The sequence below is a fragment of the Lasioglossum baleicum genome, unplaced genomic scaffold (assembly GCF_051020765.1).
Source record: "Lasioglossum baleicum unplaced genomic scaffold, iyLasBale1 scaffold0028, whole genome shotgun sequence".
Taxonomy (NCBI): Eukaryota; Metazoa; Arthropoda; class Insecta; order Hymenoptera; family Halictidae; genus Lasioglossum; species Lasioglossum baleicum.
Window position 1 is genome coordinate 1,817,214 of NW_027469088.1, and position 17,650 is coordinate 1,834,863.

The window sequence follows — 17,650 nt, forward strand, 5'->3', positions numbered from 1 at the left end:
CAGTACCATCGAACACTGGTATTACGATGTCGTCCGTCTTTACATACGCCATCTTGTATTACACTGCCTCGTGTCGACCACGTTTTACTCGTTACTTTTCACTTTTAGCAAACCACACGATCTGCTACCATGTAGAAAATCGTGGATTTCGTTGTGGAAATTGCTTATATTTTGTAGTATATAGATGTCTAATTACAATACGTATTTATCTGTTTATATAAATGAATAATATGCTCTCTTATACACACTCTATGTATATATCTCTCTATGGCTCACTGTTCACTACGTCTGTTCTCTACAGAATACATTTCACTACTACCGAATCGCACATCGGTCACTGCCCATACTATCTACCTAGAATGTCGACTCATACAACACAATACCATATATAAACAGTAATATAGATATGACATCCAACTCATAATTCCAACACCTCTGCAGACTGTAAGGGTAACCAGTGCGGTCGTTGCCCCAGATACTCGACCTTTAGCATCCCAGTTATCTTCCTGATGGTTGTAGAGAAATTCGTACATTAATATTAATTAATTACAATCATTATATATAAAACCACGTGTTACTTACGCCACCTTCTTCTCCAATTGCTTCATACTCATTCTAAAAAAATAAAGGTTGTTAAATTATTACATTTATATTAATTAATTACAATTATTATATATATAACCACGTGTTACTTACTCCACCTTTTGCTCTAATTGCTGCAGTCCCATACTGAAACAAAGGTTGAGAAATTGATAAATTAATAAATTAATATTAATTAATTACAATTATTATATATATAACCACGTGTTACTTACTCCACCTTCTGCTTCACTTGCTGCAGTCCCATACTGAAACAAAGGTTGAGAAATTGATAAATTAATAAATTAATATTAATTAATTACAATTATTATATATATAACCACGTGTTACTTACTCCACCTTTTGCTCTAATTGCTGCAGTCCCATACTGAAACAAAGGTTGAGAAATTGATAAATTAATAAATTAATATTAATTAATTACAATTATTATATATATAACCACGTGTTACTTACTCCACCTTCTGCTTCACTTGCTGCAGTCCCATACTGAAAGAAAAGGTTCATAAATTAATATTGTAACGTCGTACCGACGTCTTGCGTCGGCCTCCTTCATACGAGCAAATTCTCGCCGTATATACATATATATACATATCCCCGTGAGCGTGAACATAGGGAATCGGAAAAGACGCAATAGTCACCGGTACAAGCGGACGCCAGCATGGCAACCGCGAGTACAGGTGTACGTACATCTAAACCGTCGCCTCGTTCAAACAGCGAAAAGTATACATCGACGACAACATATTCGTCCGTACCTCGTACGATTTAGACAAAGGACTTCACGGTTCACCGAATCCCTATGGTCCGCGCTCTCATTATAAATAAGACGAAATCGCGCGAATCGCCCTCTTCTAGTTCAAACTCTCTTCTAGTTCAAATTCTCTTCTAGTTCAGACTCTCTTCCAGTTTCGGAATTCTACTAATTCAGTTCTCTCGCGTCTTCAATCGAATTCAGTTCGACTCAGTCTTTTCTCGCGTTTTCGGACTCTATTTCAGATCGTTCACGATATTCAGGTCGTATTGCTCCTTACCATTTACACTATTTCTTTATATATCATTTGGTTCTAAATTGTTATTCGAGTCTGCTCGTAGATTATTATTACGTATTTACAGATATTATTCTGGTTTATTGGTTGTACGAGGTTACTCGTAAACCGTCACCGTTATTTTGTTGTACGAGCTTACTCGCATTATCATGTCAAATTTGTAATTACTATTTTCGTGCTATCTTGTTTATGCGATCTTGCTCGCTTTATTATTCACATTTCAATTGTTAATTTTGTGTTATTTGGCTTATACGAGCTTGCTCGCATTACTACTCGTATTGCAATTGCTATTTTTGTTAATTTGGCGCTATCTTTGTTTGAACGAGCTTGCTCGCATTACTATTCGTATTGCAATTGCTATTTTTGTTAATTTGGCGCTATTTTTGTTTGAACGAGCTTGCTCGCATTACTATTCGTATTGATAACTATTATCTAGTGCTATTTTGTTGTACGAGCTTGCTCGCATTATAATTAAGGCTGATAATTCTTATTTTTGTGCCATTTTGCTTTGTATGAGCTCGCTCGTAACCTGCTTGTTACTATTCTGTGCTATATATCTCGTTCGAGCTCGCTAGCGAGCCGACATTGTATTTGGTTCACGAGTTCTGCTCGCAAGTCTTATTCTTGTACATATTCTGATTCATTATATTCTGTCTGTTTAAACCATCTATTTCGCAGCTTATTCAGCAATACCTCGCCCTCGCTATCTCCCATGCCCCGTCGCGCCGGTAGGAGCTACCAAATCGGTAAATTGGTGCGACAGCTACGCGCCGAAGGGAAAACTACCGTTTACAATCCGTACTTGGGAATCGCTAAACAGCCCAGGATCATCCGCGACGTCCCCCTTGCTCGTCGAGTAAAAATAGTGGACCGTCGAGAGATCGCGATACCTCCGCGACGCGAAGAAGGAACCGCTGACCGCGCTGAAACGCCTCCGCGCCGCGAAGAAACGACCGTCGGACGGCCTGATTCCGCGCCTCCTCCCCCGTGGAGGTTGATACCGATCCGATTCCTCCCGAGTCTCCCTCCACTGGAGGAAATCAGTATCGAGGACCCGCGTTACGAACGTTACGTCGTCCGCAGAATACTCACCCTAAGGTGGTATTACTAAAGTTCGTCGATCAGTGACCGAGTGGAGTGATCGCGAGTGTGTGCGTGTGTGTGTGCGCGTCTCCGGGTTGTTCAATCCCGATCGGTCCGTCGATCGATTCCTCACATCCCTCACATTCCTCACATTCGTTCCTATAACCCCTAAAATTGGTGTATCAATCGTGTACGTCTGAGCCCAGAGGGTGCTCGGTACCGAGAGAACACTAATTTCCCTTCGGTCGAGAATCCTGTCACGAATCGAACAACCCACGCGCTCGGACGAGTCACACACAACACGCCCACATAGTGACACTCTGATCGCAGGGAGCTGTCACCGTCATCGCGCAGTTCGTCGCTCCGTCGCGACATCCCCGCCGGACGACGTCCATTCATTTCCCTCTTCGCCCCCTTTCAACAACGACGAACGCCGGTATCGGGTCCCTGATCAGACGTGGACGTTACGCGCCACGTGGATCTAAGATCGTCTTAAATAAATTGGTCGGTTACGTCCCCGCCCCGTCTGGGCGTCGTTTCGTCGGATCATATCCGACCCGGGACGTAACAGGAGGTTATTTTTGGCGCAGTCGGTAGGACACGACGATCGCCGAATAAAACCGGTCGTTGGTTGTTGAAGTTTTAATCCGAATTCTTCTTCTTTCTCGCCCCTTAGGCGGCTTATACATGTATCCCGACCTCTTCTTTTCACGATGGATTCCGCTGAATCAAAATTGAATTCGAACGTGCCCTCACCCCTCTCTTCCTCGGACCTGTTCGCGTTCCAATTGGAACTCGCCAGGAAAGAAGCCATCCTTCAAGAGCGCGCCGCCGCCCTTGAAACCGCGGCGAGCCTACGCGAGTCAGAACAACGCGCGCGTGAAAATGAACTCCTAGCAATGCGTCGCGACCTTCATGAGATGCGTTTGAACCACCTTGACTCGAACGCTGCACGCTTCCGCCCCCGCTACGATTCAACCCCCTTTACCGAAGCTCCTCGCCCAGACCCTGTGAATTTCACTGTTAAGCAAGCAGTAGAATTCATACCCACCTTCGATGGCAGTAATATGACCGTCCTACAATTCATCCGAGCGTGCAAACGCGCACGCGAGGTCATACCCGCGTACGCAGAACACACGCTGACCAAACTCGTCTGCAACAAGCTCCGCGGTCGCGCCTACGCGGCCGTGGAGGACGAAGATTGCTCCACTATTTCAGACCTCTGCAGCCGTCTTAAAGACGTGCTGAGTCCCCATCGTTTCGTTGACCAGTACCGAGGCGAACTGGCAAGCATCTCGCAGCGGCCCACCGAACACGTGCTTGACTTTATCAGTCGCGTAAAAGACTTACGCACCGCGATCCTCGATTGCCACCGCGACGGGACCAACGTCGACGATATCGACACCCTCACTATAGACAGTTTCATTCGCGGCCTCATCCCCACATTACGCGCAGAGGTCCGGCCGTTCCGAAACGAGCCGTTACGAATCGTTTTCGACGAGGCCATTTCCGCCTATAAACAATACGAACTCGATAAACTCCGATACCAAGAACCCCTTCGCGACGATTATCGCCGCGCACATTTTTCAGAGGCACGTTCCTCTACGCCCAATCGCTGCGATTATTATTCCCCCGAGCCTCGACGTCGCACCCCCGAGAATCGCGACCAATATCATCCCCCTCCTCGCGAACTTCGCGAATCTCACAAACCTCGCAATCGTACGCCTGAACGTCGCGACTACTACGGCTACCCTCCCCGCGACGAATACGATTCGCGTAGTCCTACTTTTGAGCGACGAACGACGTCGGGTTTTGACCGACCCACGCCCGCGTACCGCGAACCCTGGCGTACCGCGGATCCTTCATATTCTGTAAACGCGTCTCGACCCCTCCCGCCACCGCGCAGATACGAACCCCCGCAGAACAGACAGCGAGCCGAAATCTCTCTCACAAATCAACCAGTCGTGCGCGATAACGTCTCTATTCCGTTCTCAAACCCGCGCGAGCACACGGTTGAGGCCCGTACCGTAGCGTGCGTCACCGTCGATGTAAATGGTCCAAGTGCCGGACACATTTCTCGCCTAGATATTAAGCCGAACGTAGTTTTAGGTGACTGCCGAGTCACAAACAATCGCGGAAAGGCCAGCCCACGGTGCAGCGTTGCACTGACCGAAGCGGCGACCTCCTCCCTACCGGTACTGAAGGTAGAAGAGATTGAAGCCCACCCTTTCTATTCCCACCCCAAACCCATTTCTGATTCCGGATCAGTTTCGGAACAGTTTACTAATTTCACATCTCGCACGAGCCGGTCGTGCGAGTCGATCGACATCGATCAGCTCGCGCCAAACCCAAAATCCGAATCCGCTTCGGATTGTTTTATTTCTATTTCAAATTCAAAATCCGAATCCGCTTCGGATTATTCTATTGCTAACTCAAACTCAAAATCCGAATCCGCTTCGGATCATTCTAATTCTAATTCAAATTCAAAATCCGAATCCGCTTCGGATTACTCTAATCCTAATTCAAACTCAACAGCCGAATCGGTTTCGGATCATTCTATTTCAAACTCAAATCCAAAGTCCGAATCGGCTCCGGATAATTCTATTTCTAATTCAAATCCACAGTCCGAAACTGTTTCGGACCATCTCGCTACATCTCGTACGACTCGACCGTACGAGTCGATCAAAAATGATCACCTCGCGCCAATTCCAGAACTCAAAACAAAGAGAGTTCATTTCTCCCCACAAGATGCTACTCCGAGTATGGCAGAACTCTGCGAAACAATCCCACTGACTCATCTCAATCCAGATGAGATTGAAAAGGTAAAATCTTTACCACGAGACAACCACGATCTCTCCTATCTCCAGAAAGATCGACGTGGAAACGCCCACGCATGCGAACGCGAAATCCTCGCCACTAGCGATACCGTTTCTCGTGTTCACCAATACCAAGCCCCGCCAACCCACGAGGAAATCATAAACGACAAAATCACAGAAATACCAAATGCTGCTTCGACACAAATTCCAGACTATGCGCATAGAATTTCCTCTTGGATTGCGCGGAGGAAGTCAAAGAAGCGTCGCGACAAATTAAACAGGCTATCCAAGGAAAATGTACAGCCTGGAAATATAAACGATCGACATTCGCGCGTCCCAGTAGTTCGCAACAGACGCCGAGGATACCTGTTGTCAACTACCAACGGAACCTGCTTCAGTCTACGCTCCGTGGGAACACCGTACATCACGCCGCCCGCCCAAATCGCCCAAACCCAACCAAGCTCAACGACCTCCCGTAGCCTCATACTGCCCGGCGAGATCCGAAACGATGGCCGTAGCATTGGAACCGCATACGGTGACTCCTCCAATTCACCTGCACTCCGGACAGACCTGTCCCTTCCAAAAAGGAAACTGCCTCGACACGCAGGATGGCCCTACGTTTTGGGACACAACACGCCAAATCTCTGCAGAGCATATCATGGCTGTGCTATTTCAGCCGAGAAGGCAGCCCAGTACACGAGCCGATTCGACGAGTTCCCTGGTTACAAGGGGACCATATTCTCCGATTCCAATGGAACGAAGATGTGCAGGGCGTGCAGCCTCCACCTTCGTGGAACCCTGTAAACTACAAAAAATGCCCATACCGGCTGGCAATAGCCATGACCAGGGTCGTATTCTGGGACAGCCAGCACCTACTCCTGAAGAGAAAGCCGTCAGGTTCAGCTCTCCCTTTGACTGGCACCAGTGCTACCGGGGAACTGTCTACTCCGACACCAAAGGCCGGGACGTCTGCCAGCGTTGCAGCCCACACATACAAGGGACCGGAGAGGCGTTCCACATCCACTCCATTCAGTGGATCAGGTGGATGAGAAACACTTGCGCGAATTGCAAGGGCCCGCTGTTTCGTACGCAACCCCCGTTGGACTGCGGCGAATGCGGGGAACGGCTGAGCATCGTTGTGGCCGAAACGATCTTCAGGAACAGTCCACACGTTGAGGAGCTCCGGCAATATCTGCTACCACCGAGAGCCAACAGTCCAGCGCCCTAATGCCACTTCGTCGTCTGGTAGGGCATCGCGCCCGAAGAGCCCCCCCCGGAAAGTCGCCATCCCGAGGAGGAAGGTGTGACGTCGTCCGACGTTGGATTTGGAGTTTCCCCAGCTGACCCCACCCCCCCCCCCCATACTCGACATCGCCAGCAGCATCCGCGTTTCGCCACATTCCCGCCGGAAAAATTCGCGCCCCCAAGGGGTAAGGTGTAACGTCGTACCGACGTCTTGCGTCGGCCTCCTTCATACGAGCAAATTCTCGCCGTATATACATATATATACATATCCCCGTGAGCGTGAACATAGGGAATCGGAAAAGACGCAATAGTCACCGGTACAAGCGGACGCCAGCATGGCAACCGCGAGTACAGGTGTACGTACATCTAAACCGTCGCCTCGTTCAAACAGCGAAAAGTATACATCGACGACAACATATTCGTCCGTACCTCGTACGATTTAGACAAAGGACTTCACGGTTCACCGAATCCCTATGGTCCGCGCTCTCATTATAAATAAGACGAAATCGCGCGAATCGCCCTCTTCTAGTTCAAACTCTCTTCTAGTTCAAATTCTCTTCTAGTTCAGACTCTCTTCCAGTTTCGGAATTCTACTAATTCAGTTCTCTCGCGTCTTCAATCGAATTCAGTTCGACTCAGTCTTTTCTCGCGTTTTCGGACTCTATTTCAGATCGTTCACGATATTCAGGTCGTATTGCTCCTTACCATTTACACTATTTCTTTATATATCATTTGGTTCTAAATTGTTATTCGAGTCTGCTCGTAGATTATTATTACGTATTTACAGATATTATTCTGGTTTATTGGTTGTACGAGGTTACTCGTAAACCGTCACCGTTATTTTGTTGTACGAGCTTACTCGCATTATCATGTCAAATTTGTAATTACTATTTTCGTGCTATCTTGTTTATGCGATCTTGCTCGCTTTATTATTCACATTTCAATTGTTAATTTTGTGTTATTTGGCTTATACGAGCTTGCTCGCATTACTACTCGTATTGCAATTGCTATTTTTGTTAATTTGGCGCTATCTTTGTTTGAACGAGCTTGCTCGCATTACTATTCGTATTGCAATTGCTATTTTTGTTAATTTGGCGCTATTTTTGTTTGAACGAGCTTGCTCGCATTACTATTCGTATTGATAACTATTATCTAGTGCTATTTTGTTGTACGAGCTTGCTCGCATTATAATTAAGGCTGATAATTCTTATTTTTGTGCCATTTTGCTTTGTATGAGCTCGCTCGTAACCTGCTTGTTACTATTCTGTGCTATATATCTCGTTCGAGCTCGCTAGCGAGCCGACATTGTATTTGGTTCACGAGTTCTGCTCGCAAGTCTTATTCTTGTACATATTCTGATTCATTATATTCTGTCTGTTTAAACCATCTATTTCGCAGCTTATTCAGCAATACCTCGCCCTCGCTATCTCCCATGCCCCGTCGCGCCGGTAGGAGCTACCAAATCGGTAAATTGGTGCGACAGCTACGCGCCGAAGGGAAAACTACCGTTTACAATCCGTACTTGGGAATCGCTAAACAGCCCAGGATCATCCGCGACGTCCCCCTTGCTCGTCGAGTAAAAATAGTGGACCGTCGAGAGATCGCGATACCTCCGCGACGCGAAGAAGGAACCGCTGACCGCGCTGAAACGCCTCCGCGCCGCGAAGAAACGACCGTCGGACGGCCTGATTCCGCGCCTCCTCCCCCGTGGAGGTTGATACCGATCCGATTCCTCCCGAGTCTCCCTCCACTGGAGGAAATCAGTATCGAGGACCCGCGTTACGAACGTTACGTCGTCCGCAGAATACTCACCCTAAGGTGGTATTACTAAAGTTCGTCGATCAGTGACCGAGTGGAGTGATCGCGAGTGTGTGCGTGTGTGTGTGCGCGTCTCCGGGTTGTTCAATCCCGATCGGTCCGTCGATCGATTCCTCACATCCCTCACATTCCTCACATTCGTTCCTATAACCCCTAAAATTGGTGTATCAATCGTGTACGTCTGAGCCCAGAGGGTGCTCGGTACCGAGAGAACACTAATTTCCCTTCGGTCGAGAATCCTGTCACGAATCGAACAACCCACGCGCTCGGACGAGTCACACACAACACGCCCACATAGTGACACTCTGATCGCAGGGAGCTGTCACCGTCATCGCGCAGTTCGTCGCTCCGTCGCGACATCCCCGCCGGACGACGTCCATTCATTTCCCTCTTCGCCCCCTTTCAACAACGACGAACGCCGGTATCGGGTCCCTGATCAGACGTGGACGTTACGCGCCACGTGGATCTAAGATCGTCTTAAATAAATTGGTCGGTTACGTCCCCGCCCCGTCTGGGCGTCGTTTCGTCGGATCATATCCGACCCGGGACGTAACAATATTAATTAATTACAATCAATTAATTGTAATTGTTATTGTATTACTTACTCAATCCTTTGCCCCAACTGCTGAACAAGATGCAGCAGTATCGCGATACTAAAACAAATACAAACGTGATACCATTTGCTATACAATTTAATTACAATTATTACTAAATTTAAAAACAAATGTGCAACTCGTGCTTCTCACCTGTCTTGCTGCGGAGGAGGCACCTGGAGTGTCGGAGTCGGGATGGGGATGGAAAGTGGTGTAGAAGCGGCGGAGGAAGGTTTGGGATTGTTGGACGTTGGTGAACGATTCTGGAGCAAAGGATTCGGTGGGAATTCGACGTTCACCTGCGGATCCGACGATTCCATACTGGCCTGCAGTAGTAGCAACATATCCTCGCGTGAGGGGGATTTTTGCTGCTCCTTCGCAACGGGCTGCTTCTTTCGTATTTTGTTGGATGGCCCTGCCTTCCCCGAATCTTCTTTATATTTTGCTGGCAACTGTGGTTGCCTTTTTGGACGTTGTTGATTCTGAAATGTATGAACATTGAAAGAGAATATTAATATCATTAATCAAAGAATGGAAAGAAAAAACCAGACGATTGTCGCTGACATTCGTAGGCTGTGCGAGACACTGTAACGATACGATCAAACATTTCGTCAACTAGAAACTAAAAATTCAAGCTTACTTTATCCATGATGCTTGAAGTTTGGAGAAGTTTGAAGAAGTTTGAAGTCGCAAGTGGACGGGAGCGCTTCTCAAGAATTATTGCCGGCAGTGATAGTGATGCTAGAAAAGATGTTGGTTTCACCATCAATCTGGCCACACTGCCCTCCGCTGGCTCGGCCCCCACATTGACGTACTTGTCTTTTGTCTCGATTTTATTCGTCTGTTTTTTCGCAGAACGCGCGTTTCGCCTATTCTTCGCGGGAGGCGCGTTTCGCCTATTCTTCGCGGGAGGCGCGTTTCGCCTGTTTTCGCTGGACGCGCGCTTCACCTGTTTTCGCTGGACGCGCGTTTCGCCTATTCTTCGCGGGAGGCGCGTTTCGCCTGTTTTCGCGGGAGGCGCGTTTCGCCTATTCACCGCTTCTCGTTCTGTCCTCCTTCGCTTAGCTCGGTTGCAACGTCGTCGTGCCATCCAGTGCCATCGCTGTGTGGTAACAGTAGGTGACACTCGTGAGTGCTAATACTCATTGGATTACGCGATTTGACCATCCTATTTACATACTGTTGGAGGGGTTTACCCGGCGTTCTGATATATCTATTTAAAATGGACATTGTGTTTTCGTACGCAAACGCGGAAAATTAATCTAACGTTCCGAAACGGCTGGCGTCATCCGCCAAATGAAGGAGGCAGTGGACATTATACGATAAGAAAGATGAACCGTAAAATTTTTCGGAAGTAGAAACAAACAATTCCAATGCCGCTTTTGCAAAATTCACATGTTTCTCTATAAGCGAGGGTGAAACTAATATCCTAATCGCGATATGGAGCAACAAAAAATGAGTATACACATTCGGAGCTAATATCCCGTACATTACTACCGGGCCGGTATACAAGAGAAATTGGCGAAACTGGGTCGCTTTAAAAGTTGAATATTCTTCTATTGGCCTCGGGCGTCTAGAAAAATCGGATGGACAGTACTTATCGAGTACTGCCATTCGCGCGGAGATGATAGAAATCATGTTTCGGGACAATCTTGTTTCGTTTGAATAATTACCAGACACCCAGGCGGATAACAATTTCTTTACAATGCCCAGACAAACAAGGTGCATGTATTCGAAGGGAACCTGAGAAACCATTCCCATTTGGAGGGCAGCTAATGGACTATTTCCTTTTTGATGATATTTATCGGGGCTATTGGCATAATCATTATCGCATCGACGAGGATGATTGATGCCACGGAAAACCCGACGTTTACCTATTGTGGTACCGCGCAATTTACATTTGGAACAAGGATTAGAAGATAAATGATTTTTGTGATTTAAAATAAAAGCCCGCGCTGGTGCATCCGCAATAAAACATCTCAACTGCACAGGGATTGTTTTACCTTGAAAAATAATGCCTCCTTTCGACATCATCACATTGATGTCGGAGACAAATTTTTTAAGGTAAATATTACAATCCCCGGGTTTATTTGGACCTTTATAGATGCCTACAACCATCGGTTTGCTATTACGCATATCACCTCAACTTGTTCTTACTACATTCAAAACGCGCCGTTTTTGACAGGAACTCAATTCCCGAAATGGTTTCCGCGGTAACGATGTTCGTAAGCTTTTGCTAGGCAATGGCAAAATGAAATCGAATAACCGATATAAAAAAAAAATATATATATAAGTACCTTCCTCTTACGTGCTGGTCAAATCGCGTAATCCAATGAGTATTAGCACTCACGAGTGTCACCTACTGTTACCACACAGCGATGGCACTGGATGGCACGACGACGTTGCAACCGAGCTAAGCGAAGGAGGACTGAACGAGAAGCGGTGAATAGGCGAAACGCGCCTCCAGCGAAAACAGGCGAAACGCGCCTCCCGCGAAGAATAGGCGAAACGCGCGTTCTGCGAAAAAACAGACGAATAAAATCGAGACAAAAGACAAGTACGTCAATGTGGGGGCCGAGCCAGCGGAGGGCAGTGTGGCCAGATTGATGGTGAAACCAACATCTTTTCTAGCATCACTATCACTGCCGGCAATAATTCTTGAGAAGCGCTCCCGTCCACTTGCGACTTCAAACTTCTTCAAACTTCTCCAAACTTCAAGCATCATGGATAAAGTAAGCTTGAATTTTTAGTTTCTAGTTGACGAAATGTTTGATCGTATCGTTACAGTGTCTCGCACAGCCTACGAATGTCAGCGACAATCGTCTGGTTTTTTCTTTCCATTCTTTGATTAATGATATTAATATTCTCTTTCAATGTTCATACATTTCAGAATCAACAACGTCCAAAAAGGCAACCACAGTTGCCAGCAAAATATAAAGAAGATTCGGGGAAGGCAGGGCCATCCAACAAAATACGAAAGAAGCAGCCCGTTGCGAAGGAGCAGCAAAAATCCCCCTCACGCGAGGATATGTTGCTACTACTGCAGGCCAGTATGGAATCGTCGGATCCGCAGGTGAACGTCGAATTCCCACCGAATCCTTTGCTCCAGAATCGTTCACCAACGTCCAACAATCCCAAACCTTCCTCCGCCGCTTCTACACCACTTTCCATCCCCATCCCGACTCCGACACTCCAGGTGCCTCCTCCGCAGCAAGACAGGTGAGAAGCACGAGTTGCACATTTGTTTTTAAATTTAGTAATAATTGTAATTAAATTGTATAGCAAATGGTATCACGTTTGTATTTGTTTTAGTATCGCGATACTGCTGCATCTTGTTCAGCAGTTGGGGCAAAGGATTGAGTAAGTAATACAATAACAATTACAATTAATTGATTGTAATTAATTAATATTAATTTATGAACCTTTTCTTTCAGTATGGGACTGCAGCAAGTGAAGCAGAAGGTGGAGTAAGTAACACGTGGTTATATATATAATAATTGTAATTAATTAATATTAATTTATTAATTTATCAATTTCTCAACCTTTGTTTCAGTATGGGACTGCAGCAATTAGAGCAAAAGGTGGAGTAAGTAACACGTGGTTATATATATAATAATTGTAATTAATTAATATTAATTTATTAATTTATCAATTTCTCAACCTTTGTTTCAGTATGGGACTGCAGCAATTAGAGCAAAAGGTGGAGTAAGTAACACGTGGTTATATATATAATAATTGTAATTAATTAATATAAATGTAATAATTTAACAACCTTTATTTTTTTAGAATGAGTATGAAGCAATTGGAGAAGAAGGTGGCGTAAGTAACACGTGGTTTTATATATAATGATTGTAATTAATTAATATTAATGTACGAATTTCTCTACAACCATCAGGAAGATAACTGGGATGCTAAAGGTCGAGTATCTGGGGCAACGACCGCACTGGTTACCCTTACAGTCTGCAGAGGATGTGCAGAAATTCGAGAATTGTCCCGATAGCGACTTCCACAGTGTCGTAAGTATATATATTGCAATAAAGGAGACTATTGTGTTATTAGTTTATGAATATAGAAAGTAATGTTTATTTTTTTTCAGGTTGGGTATTTGCACCAATTGGGAGGGCACTCGTTGCGAGAAGCGGTCAGGGCTTGTTGTGACGATGCCCTCTCTGACACAGTGGCATTGTCGCATACATGGACGGGCATCCGTGGAACCCGCCCGCTGTATAAAACGCGGATAGTGAGGGCCATCCACGGTAAGTATTGTACATCTCTTATTCAGTAGAATGTAATTATTAATTTATCGATTAATATATTTATTTAAATGAATGTTACAGAAGCTACGTTCCGGTCAGCCGCGTATCCAAAGGCTACGAAGGCTGATTTCGCGGAGGCCGGGAAGGCGGCGCTCAAAGCCGCAAAGCAGCGGGCGGCACGGCCATCGGCACGTGAACCCTCCGCCGACGCCCTCGCCGTAGCCGACGCCCGCGCTTGCTGGAGAGGCCGCGACGACGACGACGACAAGGACGACGACGACAACAAGGACGAAGACGACAACAAGGACGACGAGGACGACCACTGTAACGGAAACGGCGACGTTATTAACTACGTCTTTGACGATAATGACGATGGTGCCGTCTACGAGTACCTCCGTGCCGAACACGGTGACGGCACCGACTTAGAGTACCTCGAACCGGAGTACAACGACACGTGACGTTGACGATAACTGACGACCTTTTATAAATAGTGGAGTAGGCATACTGGGGATACCACTGAAAAAATACGCATTGTCAATAGTACCTCCAGGGTAATGCGGAAATCTATTGGCTACGCGTGCAAAAGGAAAAGGAGTAAGTAACACGAGGCTATATATGACATCGTTAGCATGTAATAATTATAATTAATTAATATAAATGTATTAATATTTTTCCAGATTATTTAACCACACATGGATGTTTGAGTTATCCTGAAGGAGCACGTCGTTCCGGAGAAGAGGCGCAGAATCAGGAAAATATGGGTCACGGTCTAGACTCGACCAGAAATCTCAACCAGAAGATATGCTTTTAGAGAAATGAAATTTCCATGGCCCAGGTGTGCCTGTGTATGTACAGCGAATCCCTGATATGTAAAAATCTAAGTCGAGTAATAATAAAGAAAACTAAAATGAAAATAAATTAAAAAATATAATATGTATTAATTATTACCTGCTTTGTGTTCGTTTAGAATCCCTTCACCCACCAACTTCCTGCGATATCTAGTAATCTAAATTTGAAAATTCTTAATATTTTAACATTAAAATATAAGTGTATTCAATGTGAATTTAAATGTAAATTAGTTGAAATTGAACTGTAAAGAAAATTGTACGGCAATGCAAATTTTAGATTGTGTCTCTTGCAATCGATGCAGACAATTTTTATTTCGCATAAAGATCCGCAGTCTAGGAAAAATAACAAATGTGAGAAATAAATAAAATTTGTATTATACTCTCTGGTATGGGTATACATATTTCGAATTGTCGAGAATGAATGTGAATAAAAGGAACAAGTGCTGTATATTTGGTACGATAGAGATTTACTTCACCGCCATCTGCCACATTAGTGCGAGCTACGCTCGCTGACGGTGCTGCCCTGTAAAACGATATTCGGCATGCGCTACATCGGTGCGACAGTGCTGCCACAAAGGCACATTCGGCCGATTCGTGCCGACCTGATGCCGACCTCATGCCCATGTCCAAACCCTGGTCCTACGGACGACGCTAGCTCGGCATATGCGCGCACAGGAGGTCGTCCAAAATTAAGCCAATCGGGACTTGAGCACCTCCGAGCGTAGATTGGACAATGATTTGCCGATCTGTGCCCTAGGCACGGTTTGCCCAAGGCACGCCTGGTTAGCTGGGTACATACTGTGACTCGCAAAAATTTTCGGACGCTCTAAAAATGATAACTTTTTCAATATTGTACTATACGATTTGAACTTTTTGGGAAGCTAGAATAATTAGTTTAGTACAGGATGTGACAATAATTTTTTCAAAAATAGCAACTGATCGGAATTGTAGAAAAAATGAGAGACACTTGGGGAAACTAAAACACCTGGCAGAAGACTATGAAGGGGTAGAAAGAATTAACATAGGTATAGAAAAGATAGTACAGGAGAAAAGAGTGGGAGAAATTCTAGAATGGGTTAGTGTTGGTTTTTGGGGAGCAAGGTAATTTTATAATAAAGAAAACAGGCAGATATCTTTTTAAACGATATTTATATAGATGCTCTCTCTTCAGAAGTTAGGTTTAGACTGATGATTGTCCGGAGCTTGCCGGTACATTTTATACCAAAACGTGAGTCATTGTCGTCATGCGGATTCAAAGGGCCGCCGCTCTATCTCTGTTTGTAAACCTAAGATATCGCAGAGATTAATGTAATAGGACCGGCAGAGATGGTCCCTGGAATGTTTAAAACAATGGTTCTCGGAACAGTATTCATTTCTGTATCATGACGTCACATATCGACACCCGAAGATATGATTCCCCGAATGTATATGTATACAATAGTTCTAGGAACAGATAAACGACGTCATATATCAATAGTTAGGAGTATAGAGAAGAAAAGGAAAGAATTAATCACAAGGGATAATCAAGAGGGAGGCAGGATTAGCGGGGAGACATTGGGATAGATCAACATAGACAATAAGGTATCTGATGTGGCATAGGATATGGATGGATGGGTGGAGGAACGGATGAATGGATAAATAGAGGGATGAATGGCTTCGAGAATTATAATCCAAGTCCAATTTCTGGGCCACGAGGCTGAAATAAATAAATAAATACGTATTTACTTACTTACTAAAAGTTGAATTTTACAACATCTTTATATGGGCCGACATTGAAAATTTAAAAAATACATTTTGTAAATCTGTGTCAATTAAACATATTCTGAAAATTTCGTCAAAATCGGTCGACGTTGCAATGAGCTACAAACGTTTTAATATAAAATAATAATTCTTAAAAAATATTCTGATATTTTGCACCGATATACCCGACCCGACCCGTATCATGTTACAATGTTTCACTCCACTCCACGGCGACCGAAACCCTCGAGCTTCACTTCCCTTTTCTCCGTTTGTCATCATAGAATAGTGTTTCCTGAAAATAATGTCTCTGGCCAGACTCGAGTTTTCGACATTTATAGCAAGCTTGCTATAATCGTATCTTATTTGTCAAAATTTAGTTTTCCATTTAAAATATTTTGTTGTTAAAACTCATTAATAGTTTTAAATAGTACTTGAAAAATATTAAAAATGATACTGAAATATTGGAATATTACAATTTGGAATGAAGGGTCTAGTCGGACGAGGTAGTCCTCCGAATTATTTAAACAGCCGTTGCGCCATTAAATTTTCGGTCAATTTTTCCCATTTACTTGCATTAATTTAATCATATAATTGCATTTAATTGAAATTGATAATTGAGATTTTTTCCCGATTTTTTGGTTCAAAATGTTAATTACACAAACTGAAAAACACGCAAAAATTCGACAAATGCAGATTTATTAGAGAAACTGAAAAATAGCATTGATCATATTTTTAGACTAGCAACATACCAGAACTTTTTTTACGACGGCGCGTAAACGACAAAGAGGGACTTTTCAATGACTCCAAGAAAAATGAAAAACTTAATGACTCCAAGAAAAATAAAGAACTTAATGACGCTGAGGAAAATGAAAAATTTAATAACTCCAAGAAAAATGGAAACTTCAATGACTCTATGAAAAAACTTGACGGCACTGAGGAAAATGAAAAATTTAATAACTCCAAGAAAAATGGAAAACTTAATGACTTCGAAAAAAATAAAGAACTTACTGACTCTGAGGAAAATGAAAAATTTAATAACTCCCAGTTAACAAGCAGTCTTCAATGCCTCTTAAAAATGCAATTAATCATGTAGGGATTGATCAGGTGTTTCTCGCTATATTAAAAAATATTTACAAATCCTTTGACAAATTCTGCTTTGTGGCGTCAGGATACTGCTTTCGACATTCCACCACAGTTTGTATAGTATACATATATTATTTCTCCTCTTTGTTTCTAGATAAAATTTTATTATGATCCTCCATTAGTTTAACGCCCCGTTCAGCGGTATCATTGATCACCTTCAGTCCATGTTTCAGTCAGACTACTTATTATTCATAATAACTTCTTTTTCCGATATTAGAACTATTTTTACCACGTTTTTATTAGCTCGCTTTCTTGTTCTTTTGTAGATTGGAGCGTATTAATGAATTTATTTATATATAATATCTCTGTCAGTTATGTATACATATATGAAAAAACTCTTCAAACAAAAGTTTTTGTATATATATAAGGAGGTGGATATAGTATCAAAGAAAAAAAATGTTTTCAAAGTCATTATTTAAAGTTTTCAAGGTCACGGATGATTTTTCGATCAACAACTGTTTTTGC

General features: G+C 44.0%; 3 protein-coding genes across 3 annotated transcripts; 1 reads left to right on the forward strand and 2 right to left on the reverse strand.

Moving 5' to 3' along the window:
• Positions 1–6,023: 6,023 nt before the first annotated feature.
• On the reverse strand, positions 6,024–9,877 carry LOC143219401 (uncharacterized). The gene is made up of 3 exons (XM_076445410.1): positions 9,352–9,877; positions 9,211–9,258; positions 6,024–6,156 (listed from the first exon to the last, which is right to left on the reverse strand). The coding sequence occupies exons 1-3, from the start codon at positions 9,717–9,719 to the stop codon at positions 6,024–6,026; spliced, it is 549 nt and encodes a 182-aa protein (XP_076301525.1). The 5' UTR covers positions 9,720–9,877.
• A 566-nt stretch (positions 9,878–10,443) lies between these two features.
• Positions 10,444–11,067, reverse strand: LOC143219397 (uncharacterized). Its single transcript, XM_076445407.1, has one exon. The coding sequence runs from the start codon at positions 10,957–10,959 to the stop codon at positions 10,456–10,458; it is 504 nt and encodes a 167-aa protein (XP_076301522.1). The 5' UTR covers positions 10,960–11,067; the 3' UTR covers positions 10,444–10,455.
• A 286-nt stretch (positions 11,068–11,353) lies between these two features.
• Positions 11,354–13,277, forward strand: LOC143219402 (uncharacterized). Its single transcript, XM_076445411.1, has 7 exons — positions 11,354–12,417; positions 12,511–12,558; positions 12,633–12,665; positions 12,752–12,784; positions 12,871–12,903; positions 12,985–13,017; positions 13,094–13,277. The coding sequence occupies exons 1-7, from the start codon at positions 12,050–12,052 to the stop codon at positions 13,275–13,277; spliced, it is 732 nt and encodes a 243-aa protein (XP_076301526.1). The 5' UTR covers positions 11,354–12,049.
• The last annotated feature ends 4,373 nt before the right edge of the window (positions 13,278–17,650 follow it).

Excerpts from the sequence above, each read along its gene's own strand:
- LOC143219401 (XM_076445410.1), bottom strand. The coding sequence starts at position 9,719 with ATGATATTAATATTCTCTTTCAATGTTCATACATTTCAGAATCAACAA. Across the intron at positions 9,259-9,351 it reads CCTCCTCCGCAGCAAGACAG|TATCGCGATACTGCTGCATC; the intron begins GTGAGAAGCACG and ends TATTTGTTTTAG. Across the intron at positions 6,157-9,210 it reads CAGTTGGGGCAAAGGATTGA|GGCCATCCTGCGTGTCGAGG; the intron begins GTAAGTAATACA and ends CCCAAAACGTAG.
- LOC143219397 (XM_076445407.1), bottom strand. The coding sequence starts at position 10,959 with ATGGGAATGGTTTCTCAGGTTCCCTTCGAATACATGCACCTTGTTTGT.
- LOC143219402 (XM_076445411.1), top strand. The coding sequence starts at position 12,050 with ATGATATTAATATTCTCTTTCAATGTTCATACATTTCAGAATCAACAA. Across the intron at positions 12,666-12,751 it reads CAAGTGAAGCAGAAGGTGGA|TATGGGACTGCAGCAATTAG; the intron begins GTAAGTAACACG and ends CCTTTGTTTCAG. Across the intron at positions 12,785-12,870 it reads CAATTAGAGCAAAAGGTGGA|TATGGGACTGCAGCAATTAG; the intron begins GTAAGTAACACG and ends CCTTTGTTTCAG.